This window comes from Biomphalaria glabrata, chromosome 17 (genome assembly GCF_947242115.1).
Source record: "Biomphalaria glabrata chromosome 17, xgBioGlab47.1, whole genome shotgun sequence".
NCBI classification, from domain to species: domain Eukaryota; kingdom Metazoa; phylum Mollusca; class Gastropoda; family Planorbidae; genus Biomphalaria; species Biomphalaria glabrata.
The window spans coordinates 8,975,299-8,991,112 of NC_074727.1; the positions used below are offsets into that span (position 1 = coordinate 8,975,299).

A 15,814-nucleotide genomic window follows, 5' to 3' on the forward strand; every position below is an offset into this window, starting at 1 on the left:
AGTTAGCCTACAGTACACACTGTGCAGATTGTTCACATTACGTCTGGGTTATTTGACAAAACATTTTTTTTAAAGCAGGAAGGTAAAAGATCTAGATCGTATGTAAATTACCTCATAAGTAAATACCTCATTCATTGGCACGCTGTGTGATCTTGCTCCAGGATTCAATTATCATACAGGGGATGATCTAGTCAAGTTGTAGATGTAGTCAAGTTGTAGATGTAGTCAAGATGTAGATGTAGTCAAGTTGTAGATCTAGTCAAGATGTAGATGTAGTCAAGTTGTAGATCTAGTCAAGTTGTAGATGTAGTCAAGTTGTAGATGTAGTCAAGTTGTAGATCTAGTCAAGTTGTAGACCTAGTCATGTCATTGTAAAGACTCTTTCGGATATTTTTTTTTAGAATAATTCTAATAATAAGTCTTATCTTCGTAATACTTTGTATCCGAATATTAATGAGGATTGCAGTATTTCCCATGGCTACCCAGCCCTACAAATTTTGCCACGTCCAGCGCAGGCACAACCATTGTCCGCTTTGGTTGATTTAGATTTTATGAGTACTACTTCTCTAATAGTACACTGTGTCTCCAACTCACTTTGTCTAATGTCTTAAATCACATTAAGCCCCAAGGCAATTTTGTATGAAGCTTATGTTTACCCATTGCATGACTAAATGCATGACGCGTAGGACGTAATCGTCTTCTTTTTTTTGGATTAACGTCTGTATTTTATAAGATAAGACAAAGAAAACAAAAAGAGAGTATTACCTGTCTAAATAAATTTGGAATTCCTAATAGTGTCAGTTTGACCATGTTTTAATAGCTCTTCTTAAAGTTTCCATTTGAAGACTACTTTGACACGTCCGTTGTCCAGAGTTATCCACATTTAGTCTAATTACTCAAAGCCAGCTGTGAAACGCATGTAAAAGAATTTTTTTTTTCAGTTATAAGTAAAGTTATACCTATTAACTTACTTTCGTCATAGACTTAAAAAAAAATAAATCAAAACGTCACCAGAGAATGCCGAACATATCCTTCAAAGCTGCATTTTTTATCAAGAGGCCCGAACAAGACACTGACCCCAGAACAGTGCCGTACCTAGCCATGTGCGAGTGGTGTGGGCCGCACGGGGCATCAAGTGGTGAGGTGCATCAAACAAGAATTAATTTTCCCAATAAAATCATCGCATTGTATGCTACATACATTCCATCTGGAGAGAAAGAGATGTCAAAGGATTGTCCCAGTTTCTTCAGAAGCCTTTAAACTTCTGCAACAAGAATCTGTTGAGATCTTGAGTTTTAATTAGAAAGAAGTTAGCTAGATGATTCAGTTCTAAATAATGTCTTTATTTTTATAGTTCTGACAATTGTGGTAAGCGAGGTTCTATGCGAGCAAAAGGTTTTTCAGACTCAAGTGGATCATTAATTAATGGCAATCAGCGAGGACAAAAATTTCGACTTGCTAATTTGGCAATTGCTGGAAAACAATAGATTTTAATTTTGTCAGCAAGAAAGATTTTTGTAATATCTTGTTGTTAAATAATTATTTTTTCAGATTTGCAGTACTTTTTTAATAAGTATACATTAGTTCGAAAAAAAAAGGTAATTTCGTTGTTTTATTTTGTTTTTTTAAAAGGGGGGGGGCATAACGAGGAGCTACCTAGCTGGACATCATACTCATACACCCAAGCTAGCCCAGAACATCCCTGTAGAATAGAAACTCTATGGAGAGTTGGCTGATCAAGAAACTACTGCGCAGATCAACTCTGATGCTGGACAAGTTATCTGATTATTTCTGAACGCTCCAACATTCAAATTGAGAACGCAGAAGAATCATTTAATTTGACGATCTTTCATTATACAAATCAATTTATTGTTTTGCTTCGTTTCCATGGTGATTTCTAACAAGTAATTCGACACTTGTCTATTCTAATTTAAACCAAGACTATGTATAAAAACTCGCCAGGATTAAAAAAAATAAGAACAACAGAGGAACTGTGAGAGGGAGCTTAAGCCTTAATTCGGCTCATGGTCTCCTCCCCCCCCCTCCCCCGGCCTTATTAAATATGTGTCTGTGTGTACGTAATTAATCTTTATTACATCCTGACCCTTCATTCTTTCGAAAGACGTTTATAGAATAGGTTCTTCCTGGAGTTAGGATAGAGACTGTAGATACTCCGCCCCTTGTCAGATAGATGTCTGGAGGAATGCTGAGAGCTTCCTCCAGCGGGGTTCGAGCCCCGCCGCCAAGCACTATTTTCGGCATTTAAAACAAAAAAAAATTCATATTCTGAGGTATCTACAGTGCATTGTCCTGTTGTTAAAAAATTTCAGTTCAAAAATCAAATCTGCTATTTACTTCATTTTATTAATGGAACAAAACTGCTAGAAATTTGTAACCCCTCTTGACTACGCTCATGGAATTTTGGTGACCGTAGTTTGCTTTATATTTTATATCGAAAATGGAAGTTTTATCGTCAAAACCATTTGTTGGGGGGTTTTAAACTAAAAAAAAAATCTCTACAGGTTTTTTTTTAGAACAAACTTAAAACTCCCTTTAACTACGCTCATAGAATTAGGTGACTGTAGTTTGCTTTAGAATAATATTGAAGAGGGGGGTTTTAACCTCAAAGCTATCTGTAAGGGGGGTTTAAACTCAAAACCATCTTGAGGGAGTTCTAAACTTAAAGCCATCTTGGAAGGGGGGGGGTTAGTCTTTTGGCAACGCTCATAGAATTTTGTGTAGTTTGCTTTAAATTTATATTAAGAGGTGGTTTTTAACTTCAAACCCTCTGAAGGGGTTTTAAACTCAAAACCCTCTGGATGGGATTTTAATTTCAAACTGTCTGGAAAGTTTTTTTTTAACTAAAATATGTATGCTCTAGTCTTCTATTGAAGAGGGGGGTTTATAAAAAAAAAATTTCGGCGGGGATTTTAAACTCAAAATCCCCTTTGGCTACTCTCCTGAAATATGGTGACTGTCGTTTGTATTATTTTTTGTTTTATAGAAGAAGAGGGTTTTAAGCTCAAAACTCCTCTTGGCTGTGCTGGGGCAGGTGATGTTTAAACATTAAAATCTCACATAAAATAAACATAATCAAAGCGAAAAATCAGTCATAAAATTTCACCCCCCCCCCAACCGCGGGAAGGGATTTAATTTCGGTGGAAGGGGTTGAACCCCCACCTCCACCCCCTGGCTACGCCCATGATTCAGCCAATATGACCTTTCATCCCTTTATTTAACCACTTAAATGTTTACAATGCTACTTAGCAGGAGAGTGCCAAAGTAAATACGATCTGATACGCTTGCAAAGAGCTAGAGACATTGACAAATATTTGTCAGTGCATATATTCTAACGCAACAGGAACCACTTCCCGACGACTTGTCCATTACAAATTATCCCGAACTCCTCATCGCAGGACATGGCTTGAAAAGTACTTGGCTTTTAGTGCAATGGCTACACTTTATTATACCTTTGTACTGTTTAATTTAGTCAGTTACAATACAGAAGCGTTAGCGGCATTTTATAGCAGACACAGTATTAGTAGCTTCATAGCACGTGAACATTCAGGTGGTTTTCAAGGTGACGTCTTCAAAGGTAAGAAAAACGTGTATACATAAGACAATAATGCTATGTTCTGATGGTATCTTATTATCTTATCTTATAAATTGCAGATGTTCCTTCTAAACAGAAGATAATTACGTCCTACGCGTATCAACGTGCCAATCTAGACGTGCATGATAACTTAAACTTTTCTAAGATTTGGTTTTCCCTGCTGATTCAAGCAACACTTTTCCAGGCTCAGGCTCTAATAGCACTGAGGAACAAGGAGCAGGTGTACGAATTTGTCCTAGCGTAGGAGACAAGGAATGTTCTTTTTCTTTGTGTCTTTGATTACCTTATGTGTTTGTATACGTTAAGTATGGTTGAGTGTGTTATATAATAGGGCTACTTTCAGTGCTTTTTTTTTTATTTTTTATTTTGTGTAAACAAAAAAATTGGTGCCGGTACATAGTGATGGATTGCCTAACTTTTAACTACTAATCAATTAATCATAAACGTTAAAATACAAGAAAAGTCATAATTTTCCCCCACATTGAAAAAAGGTTCCGGTGCGTACCGCCACAAAAAAAAAGCACTGGTTACTTTACGTTTTACCTAGTTTATATCAAGTCACTCCGTCTGACTGTCTGGTAAAAGTCTTCTAGATATTACTTCCCCCACTTCCATGTTTCGGATTAAGGGGACACAACCTATTCATACAAAATGAACCAATTAGTTATTCAATGGTAAAGTTCCCTTTTCAGACCAGGCGATCTTTTGGGCAGATCATCAGTTTCCGTGGCCCACAATTAACGAGGGCGTCATGGGACCACAACGACCAACTGCCTTTACTTTTCCCCAACTAGTGTCAGCCGGTTGGACTCGTTACAGGTCTGTACGACGTGGAAACGAGCTATTGGTCTCCACTGCCCACAGGTTGCAACGTCACAGGTCGGTGTTGAGACCTCCTGTTACGAATGGTCTCGTCTGGTCCTAGAGTTGTGTCGTCGTTTTTTGTTTTTTTTTTGTTTTGTTTTTTTTCAAAATGTCTTCCTAAAACGAATCATTTTTGCTTGGTAGCTATGGATTTGTTAGCAACACTCTATTTATCCTACATGTTTTGGAAGTTTGGATGTTCCTTCAGAATTGAAGATTATTAAAACCTAGCCCAATGGCTTTTTTTTTAACACTACGTAATCATACAACAGTACATTCCATTCACTGTCTATAAAGGGATGTTCTAATTACAGTCTATATAATTTTTTTATTTGTTCCGCAGATAATTCTCTCAACATAGATAAACAGAGCAGAGAGGCTTCTTTTGTTTCTTCTCAATTTAATCACACTTTTGAAAAGAAAGTTGAATCTAAATTAACAACTAATGATGATTCTCCGTGTAGAATAAAAAATGCAATTATCGATTGTTCCGGACTTTCTTTGACGAAACTGAACTCATCCTGGTTCCCTAGCAACTCCGAAGTAATCAACTTATCCAGCAACGAGTTGACAACGTTGGAAAACTCAACTTTTAATCACCTAAAAAACCTAACTCAACTGAACATTGAATACAATAAGCTAACACGCATCGAGCCTCGTGCGTTTGATGGATTACGAAACTTAAAAATGTTAGCCCTAAGCTTTAACAGTTTGCAGTTTAATGGTGCGAGTATCTCTAATGATAGTTTTAAGCCACTGCGGAATTTGGAAGAACTTGGTTTGATGCAAAGCGACAACAATGTTCACGATAAAGAGACGTACGACTTTTTGGCTCCGCTCCAAAGTTTGCAAAAGTTATCAATAAGCAGTACAGCAGCAACGCTTTATTTGGGGAGTGTGTTTGAGACTTTGACGAATCTAACATATCTAGAGATAACTGCAAATTCCAACTACATCAATGAAAATTCTTTTTCAAATGCTAATTACCTCGAACACTTGGTGTGGAACACATTGGATAACATTTCAAACATCAGCGACAATGTGTTTGGACCGTTACAACGTTTGAAAAGCCTTAGAATGATACATGTGCAATACCCTTTTAACGATACTCTCCGCTTACTGAAACCATTGCAAGGCAGAAACATGTCTGAGATATATTTAGAATCTGTTGCAAAGAGCTTGACGACGTCGAATCCAGCAGAAAGTGGAAAGCTGACATACAATGACATGAAGTATCTGTTAACTATATGTGTGCAGAGTGTCACGTTCATAGACAATGCTATTTATTTTATTGAGCCTGATGCATTTAAAAACACTCAGATTTGGCAACAATGCTTGCACAGCCTCGTGATATCAGAAAATCCGATTCAAGGGAGTGGCTCTGCTCTATTTACTGTGCGCAGTTTTGCTAATTTAAAATTGATTGCTATAAACAACGATTTTCGACCCTGTATCTGGTCTTCATTTTATCAGGGACATTCAAATATCAACGGCGTGGACTGGCTCATAGATCAAGAAACTAGCGCGACACTCAAAGATATGCTAGAAACAAATAAAAGCAGCAATCATCGAAACAATTATAGTGACATGGTTAAATCGAGAAACGAATCGAAACAGATTTCTAAACCTTCTCATCTATTCCCAGTTCCCAAAAACTTAATCTATGTGCAGTTAAGTCGGCTGATACAATCCACGTCTGTCGACCTGAACATTCAAGTGATGAATGGGGAAAATATTGAATACATAGACCTTACAGACAATGGCCTTCATGACTTTGTTGGCTCCGTGACCGGATTAACTTCCTTGAAAGTGCTTGCTTTGTCTGGGAACAACATGGTCAACCTCGCCCCAGATTTTTTCGATGAGTTCACTGGTTTAGAATATTTAGCACTTTCCAAAGCTGGACTGAATCGAGACTTCGTTTCATCGTTCAGCAGACGACTTTTTCAAAATCTATCGAATTTGACGCGCTTAGACCTATCGATAAATTATTTGAATGCATTAAGCAAAGGGACTTTTTCTCCCAATTCAAAGCTTCAGTGGTTGGATTTGTCGGGAAATCAGTTCAAAGATATCCCTTTCGATTTGCAGTACACGCCAAACCTTCTTGAGCTTGACGTAAGCTCTAATGCCTTAACCACTATAGACGATGATATAGCCAGAGATCTTGATCATTTAGTGGCTACAAATGGTCAGTTTCATTTATCTCTCGGGGGAAATATTCTGTCTTGCAGCTGCAGTGACTTGCGTTTCTTACAATGGTTGAACCTTACTTCTGTCACGTTCGATCAAAGTAGGAATTACACTTGCTTAAACAAAGATGGCGAAAAAGCGTACACGCTGTTTTATTCTGACCTGGATTCTATTTGGAGAGAGTGCTGGGGGCAATATTTTTTGTGCGTCGCCGTTATTATTGTTTGCCTTTATGTCATCGGGTTCTTCATTATTCTTCTCCTGCTAAGAAACAAACATTTCCTCGTTTCTTATTTTCTAAAGATTCTTGGAAATATAAAACTTCTTAAAAGAACAGATTATCCAATCCATATTTACATTGCCTACTCCGACATTGAATATAAATTTCCATGCTTTGATCTGCGCGAGTATATTGAAGGAACTCTGAAGTTAAATACATTTTTAAATGACCGTGACCTTATCTCATCATTGAACAGCGCCGCAGACATTGTCAAGGCCATGAACTCCAGCTGGAAGATTCTACTCGTCTGCAGTGCAAGTTTCCTAAACGGCGACTGGGCGATGCTCACCTTAAGGTCGGCCATATACGCTCAAAGTCCAACTAATCCTGCAAGGATTATGGTTCTTGTACATCAGAATGATCTCCTCTTGTTACCTCATGATCTACTTAGTGTCGTGGACGATGAAAATATGTTAATAATTTCGGAATGGAAAGTGGATTACGTAATGAGGGAATGGCTTAGGACGCGTTTGACAGATAAATAAAACAGCAAATATAAAAGTTAATGCTGTTTGTGGTGTCTCTTTCCATCCATTCTACCTTTCCTATGTCATTGGCAAATATCTTAAATGTGGAACACACAACTATAATACACAACTACGATACCGAATATTTCACAATCATTGTAAGAATAAAATCAGACATGTTATAAAACGATACAACGGTAGTTACTGCTAATCGAATGTATAACATTTAATGCTATTTAAAGAGCTGCAATTATAGAACTACCCTATACCTAAAAGTAGGCCTACTCATTTTCTTTTCCAATACAAAGATTGCCATCCATCATCATTACATCTGCTCCGATCGAATCGTGTTAAGTAGCCTATGTCTATAAATCCTTGTTGGTACTGTACTGACGGGGTCTGACCCCCATAACCCCTATGCTTCACGAAATCTCATTTCAATAAATTGGTTTCTAAATTAAAATGACTTGACATAATTAGTCTGTTAAATATCATCTGTGTTATATTTAGTTAGTGTTTGTCATGTTTTGTTTGTGTTATGTTTGGCTAGGTTTATATTTAGTTTGTCATGCTTTGTTGTGTTATGTTTGGCTAGGCTTATATTTAGTTTGTCATGCTTTGTTGTGTTATGTTTGGCTAGGCTTATATTTAGTTTGTCATGCTTTGTTGAGTTATGTTTGGCTAGGCTTATATTTAGTTTGTCATGCTTTGTTGTGTTATGTTTGGCTAGGCTTATATTTAGTTTGTCATGCTTTGTTGTGTTATGTTTGGCTAGGCTTATATTTAGTTTGCCATGCTTTGTTGTGTTATGTTTGGCTTGGCTTATATTTAGTTTGTCATGTTTTTGTTAGTCTTATGTTTGGCTAGGCTTATATTTAGTTTGTCATGCTTTGTTGTGTTATGTTTGGCTTGGCTTATATTTAGTTTGTCATGTTTTTGTTTGTGTTATGTTTGGCTGGGCTTATATTTAGTTTGTCATGCTTTGTTGTGTTATGTTTGGCTAGGCTTATATTTAGTTTGTCATGCTTTGTTGTGTTATGTTTGGCTAGGCTTATATTTAGTTTGTCATGTTTTTGTTTGTGTTATGTTTGGCTGGGCTTATATTTAGTTTGTCTTGTTTTTGTTTGTCTTATGTTTGGCTGGGCTTATATTTAGTTTGTCATGTTTTTGTTAGTCTTATGTTTGGCTAGGCTTATATTTAGTTTGTCATGTTTTTGTATGTGTTATGTTTGCCTAGTGCAGCGGTTCTCAACCTTTTATGCTCGGCGACCCCTTTTACATTCCCCCACTTTGCCGCGACCCCCCCCCCCAGCCAAACACACGCATACAGCAATAGAAGAGTAGACAATAACAATCTATATTTTCGATGGTCTTAGGCGACCCCTGGCTAATCGTCAATCGACCCCACAGGGGGTCGCGCCCACAGGTTAAGAACCCCTGGGCTAGAGTGATGTTCTGAAGGAGCTATGTTTCGCAAGCGTTGTGTTATGTTATAAACTTTCCTTCGGTCCTCTGTATTGAAAAGCTAACTCCGTCCATTTGTTTACTTGATGTTTGGCCCTTCGGCACAATTAAGGCTATGTTGTACCCTTAGTCCCTCAAGGATTACATCCCCTATATAAGCCAAGTGTTGAGAGTTACACAACTGAGGTAGCAGCCTATTTAAAAAAAAGGTCTGTTCACAACTCAGATAGTAACAATTTTAATAACCTCATAAAAATCTGTTGTAAATATGTATATCTTTATAAGTACTTTATCCCATCTCAACTCATTAAAATTTTTTAGTCTACCCCAGCAACTGTATTATATAAGATAAGAAGAAGATGTCTAGGAAAAAAGTTGGAGCCGTTTTCGAGATCCGTGTCCTAGTTTTGCCCACACAGAAATCTCCACGAAGTTACGAGTTGAGTAGAGGTATTGTAAAAAAATCATAAACATTTATTATTGCTAGTCTAGATTTTCTAAAAAATGTATGGCGTGATTGATTCAAAATAATTGATGGATTGATATAATTGTATGTTTTTTATTTATATTTAATTTGTTTTTATTTTAAAAGTTTTATAAATCCTAAAACAAACAAAAAAATTCTCCCCGGCGGGAATCGAACCCCGGTCTCCCGCGTGACAGGCGGGGATACTTACCACTATACTACCGAGGAGATGGTTATTTTTGTTAATTATTTAACATTACTGTCGATTGCAATGTCAAATTTTGTAATACAGCGATTTATTATTCAACTCATTGTCTCTGAACATTTATCAAGTAGATCACTGCCTCAAATATAAAACAGACCGTCAGATAGATCCCACTTGTACACCATAGGCCATTGTGGGGCTACTACACCACAGTCATAACGCATTTGGTATGGCTTCTTATTTCCACATTTTTACTAGTCAATAGGTGAAGAAAAAAAAACAGTTGGTGTCATCTTATCCCTTTCTGTATGGATTAGAGATCTGGGCGCTATGTTGGAAGCAACTAAGGTTTCTCGAACACCAAAAGTAGGCCCTACCTGCTCTCCACCATAGGCATACGATAGTAAGACCAGACTACAAATAGCGATGTTCAGCAGACAGCAAGTGTGGCAATGAAGAGACAATCCTGACAGTTCGACGGTTACGCTGAACCTCTCGCGTATGCAGGACGACCGTATGCCAAAGTCAATCTTTTTTTTTTTCTGTCACACATATATTAAAATTATATTATCCCATCTATGGTCAGATAGGCCTATTTTGTCTCACTAATCCTTATAATTTATTAGATCTAGATCTAGTCTATATTTATTATTATATCCTTAGATTTTAGATCTAGTCTGTCTAGTGTTAGACTTAGACTTTAATTAAGGCTTTAGATCTACTAATCATCTACTAATACTACTAATAATAACTAATAGTAATATTCTATGTAGTTAGTTATACACGTAAATATATTGATCTAGAATTAGATCTAGAATCTAGATCTAGTCTAGGTCCACATTTTGAATTTAATAAACCATTTGATTTGATTTAATTGTCATTGTAAACTAGCTTTCACTTTAGATTTAGACTTAACTTAGGCATTGTAAACCTTAAACTAGATTTAGACTAGACTCCTTTAAAAACTAAAATCAAGAACAGTCATCATGAAATTGCTCTGGCTATTTATCCTAATAATCACCAAATGCACACTAGCTGAACACAGAACTAGATCTACCTTTGTCAACACTAAACTTAAAAAGGAAACAACAGTCATAATCAATCATCACACTTTAGAACAATGCAACTTCAAAAATAACCTAACATACACATCTATAACATTAAAGAAGATTACCCATCACAAATGGAAGTTCTCAATCAGACACAGCAGAAATAAATACCTATCACTGTTAATATTAATGGCAGGAGATGTAGAGTCAAATCCAGGGCCTAGATCTAAAGATAGATGCAACATCTGCAAAAAAATATGCACCCTGAAACAGAAAGCCATTCAATGTGACACCTGCGATGAATGGTACCATGCATCATGTCTCCATATGAATACACCTGTGTATTATGCCTTAGGCAACAAAGACGCATCATGGCACTGTGTACCGTGTGGGTTACCTCAGTTTACATCAGGACTGTTTGATTCCTTTGATGCAGACACTTCTAACCCATACAACATCCTAAACACCATCCCGAACCAAACTCACCAACCACTAGCCAGATCCACTCCTGTTAAACCTAAATCTACTAAAATTAATACAACAGCCTCACTAAACAAACCTACTAAAGAAGTAATACCAAAATACCTTAAAACCTTAGTTATAAATTTTCAAAGCATTAGGAACAAAACAGCAGACTTAGAAATTTTATTAGAATGTGAGAAACCAGACATAATTGCAGGAACAGAAACTTGGCTGCATCCTGAAATTTATAATGCAGAAATTTTCAATAGTAATTATGAAATTTTTAGAAAAGATAGGGCTGATAATCATGGAGGAGTTCTTTTAGCAATAAAAAACACTCTTATAGCAGAAGAAATTACCTTACCTAACTCAAAAAATGTAGAATCAACATTTTGTAAAATTAATACTACCTCAACATCCCTAATAATAGGCAGCATTTACAGACCACCAAATTCTAGTTTAGAATACATGCAGGAACTATGTAATCAGATTACTACACTTAAAGAGACAAATAAAAATGCAGTTTTTTGGATTATGGGTGATTTCAACCTACCTGATATATATTGGAAAACACTAACCATAGATAAACACCAAAACCTTAAGGACATAAATGAGCTTTTCATAGAAACTTTACACAACCTAAGTTTAGATCAAATCATTAAAAAGCCAACTAGATTAAACAACACATTAGATCTCTTCTTAACCAACAGACCTGGATTAGTAGTTGATTATGAAATTATCCCTGGTCTATCAGACCATGAGATCATAAAAATACACAGTCAGATAAAAGCAGTAGCCAATACAAAACCCAAAAGAAAAATCTTACTCTGGAATAAATGTAACCTAACACAACTACACCAAGCTGCACTAAACTTTCAACAAACATTCTTATTAGAAAAAGTCATTAACCAACCAGTCGATGACCTCTGGAATTTCATTAAAAACCATCTTAAAAGCATAATAGAAAATCATATACCAACTAAATACACATCAAACAAAATAAATAAATGCTGGTTTAATAATAGACTAAAGAAGCTTTGTAAACAGAAGGAAAACCTCTATAGAAAATTTAAAGAAACTAATGCAGAAAGAGTTTACAAAAAGTATATAAAAATTAAACACTTAACCCAAAAAGTAAGCAGACAGTTGCAGAGTGAATACATAAACAATGTAATATCTAAAGATAACAACAAAAACCTATGGTCATACATTAAGTCTAAGAAAATGGAAACAACAGGCGTAGCGCCATTAAAAGATGAACATAACATAATACATAATGATAATGAAACTAAAGCAAACATTCTAAACAAATACTTTGCATCAGCATTCTCAGCCCCAGGAGACAAAGACATATTACTGAATTTGAAACAAGTAGACAACATAGAAGATATAGTAGTACAAGAAAATGGAATTCAAAAACTATTAGCCAACACCAAACCAAATAAAGCTTCTGGACCTGATGGTATTCCAGCTAGATTACTCAAAGAACTAAGTAATGAGCTAGCCCCAGTGTTCAAAATACTCTTTCAGGCTTCACTTAACCAGGGCAGAGTACCAAAGGACTGGAAAGAAGCTAATGTCACCCCCCTATTTAAAAAAGGAGAAAAATCTGACCCAGGGAACTACAGACCAGTATCACTTACCAGCATCACATGTAAAATCCTAGAACACATAATATGTAGCAACATCATAAACCACTTAGACAAACATAATGTCCTCACACCATACCAACATGGCTTTAGGAAATATAGATCATGTGAAACACAACTAATAGGACTAATTGATGATTTTTCAAAAGGTTTAGATAATAGTGAACAAATAGATGCTATCTTACTAGATTTTTCTAAGGCTTTTGACAAAGTTCACCACCATAGTTTGCTTAAAAAATTAAAATATTTCGGCATTAATGGTTCACTGCATCAGTGGATTAAAGACTTTCTGATAGGGAGAGAACAAACTGTAATAATAAATGGCTCTAAATCAACACCGATAACAGTAAACTCAGGTGTACCTCAAGGTACAGTCTTGGGTCCACTACTATTTTTAATTTACATAAATGATTTACCAAATTGCATTAGTTCAGGAACAAAAGTCAGATTATTTGCAGACGATTGCATTATATATAGAACAATAAAAACAACACAAGACACAGATATTTTACAAAGAGAATTAGATGAATTACAGAAATGGGAATCAAATTGGAGCATGTCTTTCCACCCAGAAAAATGTCAGTTGTTAAGAGTAACAAAAAAACTAAAACAAATTAATTCCACTTATCTTATTCATGGCAAACCAGTATCACAGACTAAAAACGCAAAATACCTAGGTGTTATAATAAATGAAAAACTATCATGGAATCCACATATTGATGAAACTACAAAAAAATCAAACAAAGCATTAGGATTTATTAAAAGAAATTTCTATAAATCAAATAAGAACATAAAACTAAAATGTTACTTAACCTTGGTTAGGCCAATAATAGAATATGCATCCTCCGTTTGGGACCCCTCAACTCAAGAAAACATTAAGAAACTGGAACAGACACAAAATAGAGCAGTGAGATTCATAACAAACGAATATTCACATTTGACTAGAGTAACACCTTTAGTAAAATCACTAAATTTAGAAAGCCTTCAGGACAGAAGGCTCAAAAGTAAAGTAGCAATCATACATAAAACACTGAACCATAATCTTCAAATACAAAAACAAAATTTAATAAAATACTCTGAAAGACACAAAGATAAAGGCACATTCCTCGTCCCATATGCTAGGACAAATTTGTACAAATACTCCTTCTTCCCTAGTGCTATTAGAGCATGGAATGGGTTGCCTGAGCTAGCCAGGAAAACCAGTGACTTGGCAGAATTTAAGTCATTGGTTAATATGCATGACTAAATGCATGACGCGTAGGACGTAATCATCTTCTTTTGTTGAAGTAACGTCTGTATTATATAAGATAAGATAAGAAGACGAGCCACTGAGTTATATTGGCCCTACTCTAATAAAGGCCCAGGGCTTTTGAAGACTTGAATACAAATATATTTAATTAAAGCTAGGTTTAGGTTCGGGTAATAAAAGGCCTACCTATTCTTTTAATTTCGTTTAAAAAGAAATGCCTATTTAGTTTTCATATTGAAGAAGTTCTTGTATTTTAAGTTTGATGGACGATGGCATCATGTGATGCTGGACTGTATTCACTGCCGTATTTAACAGGCATACGCTCTGCGTGAGCCCGAAATAAAATACGCTATAAGATTCCTACAACATCGTCAGTAACGCGTGTGACTCTTATAGCCTAAAAAAAAAAAAAAAAAAACAGAAATTATCTATTTAACCCTGATTTTGTGTTTTGAGAGACATTTCATGACCAGGAATGTAAAAACAATGCCTCCCCGGCGGGGAATGCCTCCCCGGTCTCCCGCGTGACAGGCGGGGATACTTACCACTATACTACCGAGGAGTTGTCTAAGTCATACTGTCAACACACTTTAATCTTTTTGCCGCAGTAAATTATTTTAGTCAGTCATACTTATCTTGATTTCGACATTTCTCACGATCTACTATTCCTCTTCAATACATTTAAACTCTTCGTCCAAATCAGATGTAGCCCTAATGGTTTAGATTTGTAGGAAAGGCAAGCACTACTTTGTCAACTTTTAGTAAAAGCTTTGTACTAGATGTAAAAGAAAAATCTGATTCAGAAACTCATATAAATAGTCATCATTTAGCATTTGATAACAACCAAACTGATTCGTTTAGTAATTAGTACATCTTTGCAAGAAGTAAATGCTGAAACTTTCCTAAACCATCGTGCCCTCATTGTAAAATTTTGTTTAACAATCTAGTTGAAACTTTTCTTCTACGTGGAATAGGGCTGGATCAAATATCTAAACTCACGAGTTGTAGGAAATAAATATGACTTTCCTAAAAAAAAAAAATTGCTTACATCTGATTCAGCAGCACAGCAGGGCACTTGTGGACCCGGGTACATCAATATGATAGTGGGTCCATTTCCCCCGCCGATTAAGTGTAATTACTGTAATAACAAGAAAACATTTTTTTTTAATACTGCTGCTGGACCTTGGGCTGTTGTTACAGTTATCTTGCTTTACACGATTGTGCGGGCATTATAATGAGCCTGCCACTAATTACTAAGAAGAGAAAATTCAAGAGTAAACTTTCAAAATCAACGTATTTTACCGAGCTATTGATGTCACTGTATTTCAATGACATGACCGATTTCACGGGCATAAGTAGTTTTTTTTCATAAAAATACACCACTTTTACAACTATTCACTATTAATTGTAACAAACACGGGAGGCTCATAGTAGAGGACAATACTATTTACCATATTTTCATCACATTATAGCAAATGGTTTTTTAATTTTTTTTACACTTGCATTTCATACTAACTAGTACATTTACACTAAAAAAATGTTTACTTTTTTTAAAGAGAAAAAATCTATTTACTATGTATATAAGTTGGAAATAATTTAAAACAACAATTAATAAGTAGTTTTTTATATTACCGCGAGAACTGCAGCGCTGGATGCATGCTATAAAATACACAACCATGACATAACTAAAGGGGAAAAAAAATTACGAAAAGTTTGTTTTTTTTTTTTTTGTGTTGATTTGAATAAGAGATTGACCCTTTACAAAACAATTAGATATATTATAAGACATCAGTTAGGCCAGGTTTCCATGTAACTCCACATTCACCTATCCTTTGGTCTGCTGGACCGCTTGG

At 35.8% G+C, this 15,814-nt stretch overlaps 1 protein-coding gene across 1 annotated transcript; it reads left to right on the plus strand.

The window, feature by feature from the left end:
• Positions 1–3,367: 3,367 nt before the first annotated feature.
• LOC106079073 (toll-like receptor 4) lies at positions 3,368–8,068 on the plus strand. Its single transcript, XM_056014888.1, has 2 exons — positions 3,368–3,595; positions 4,821–8,068. The coding sequence occupies exons 1-2, from the start codon at positions 3,451–3,453 to the stop codon at positions 7,433–7,435; spliced, it is 2,760 nt and encodes a 919-aa protein (XP_055870863.1). The 5' UTR covers positions 3,368–3,450; the 3' UTR covers positions 7,436–8,068.
• The last annotated feature ends 7,746 nt before the right edge of the window (positions 8,069–15,814 follow it).

Coding starts and splice junctions, on each gene's coding strand:
- LOC106079073 (XM_056014888.1), top strand. CDS start 3,451: ATGGCTACACTTTATTATACCTTTGTACTGTTTAATTTAGTCAGTTAC. Junction 3,596..4,820: donor TCAAGGTGACGTCTTCAAAG/GTAAGAAAAACG, acceptor TTTGTTCCGCAG/ATAATTCTCTCAACATAGAT.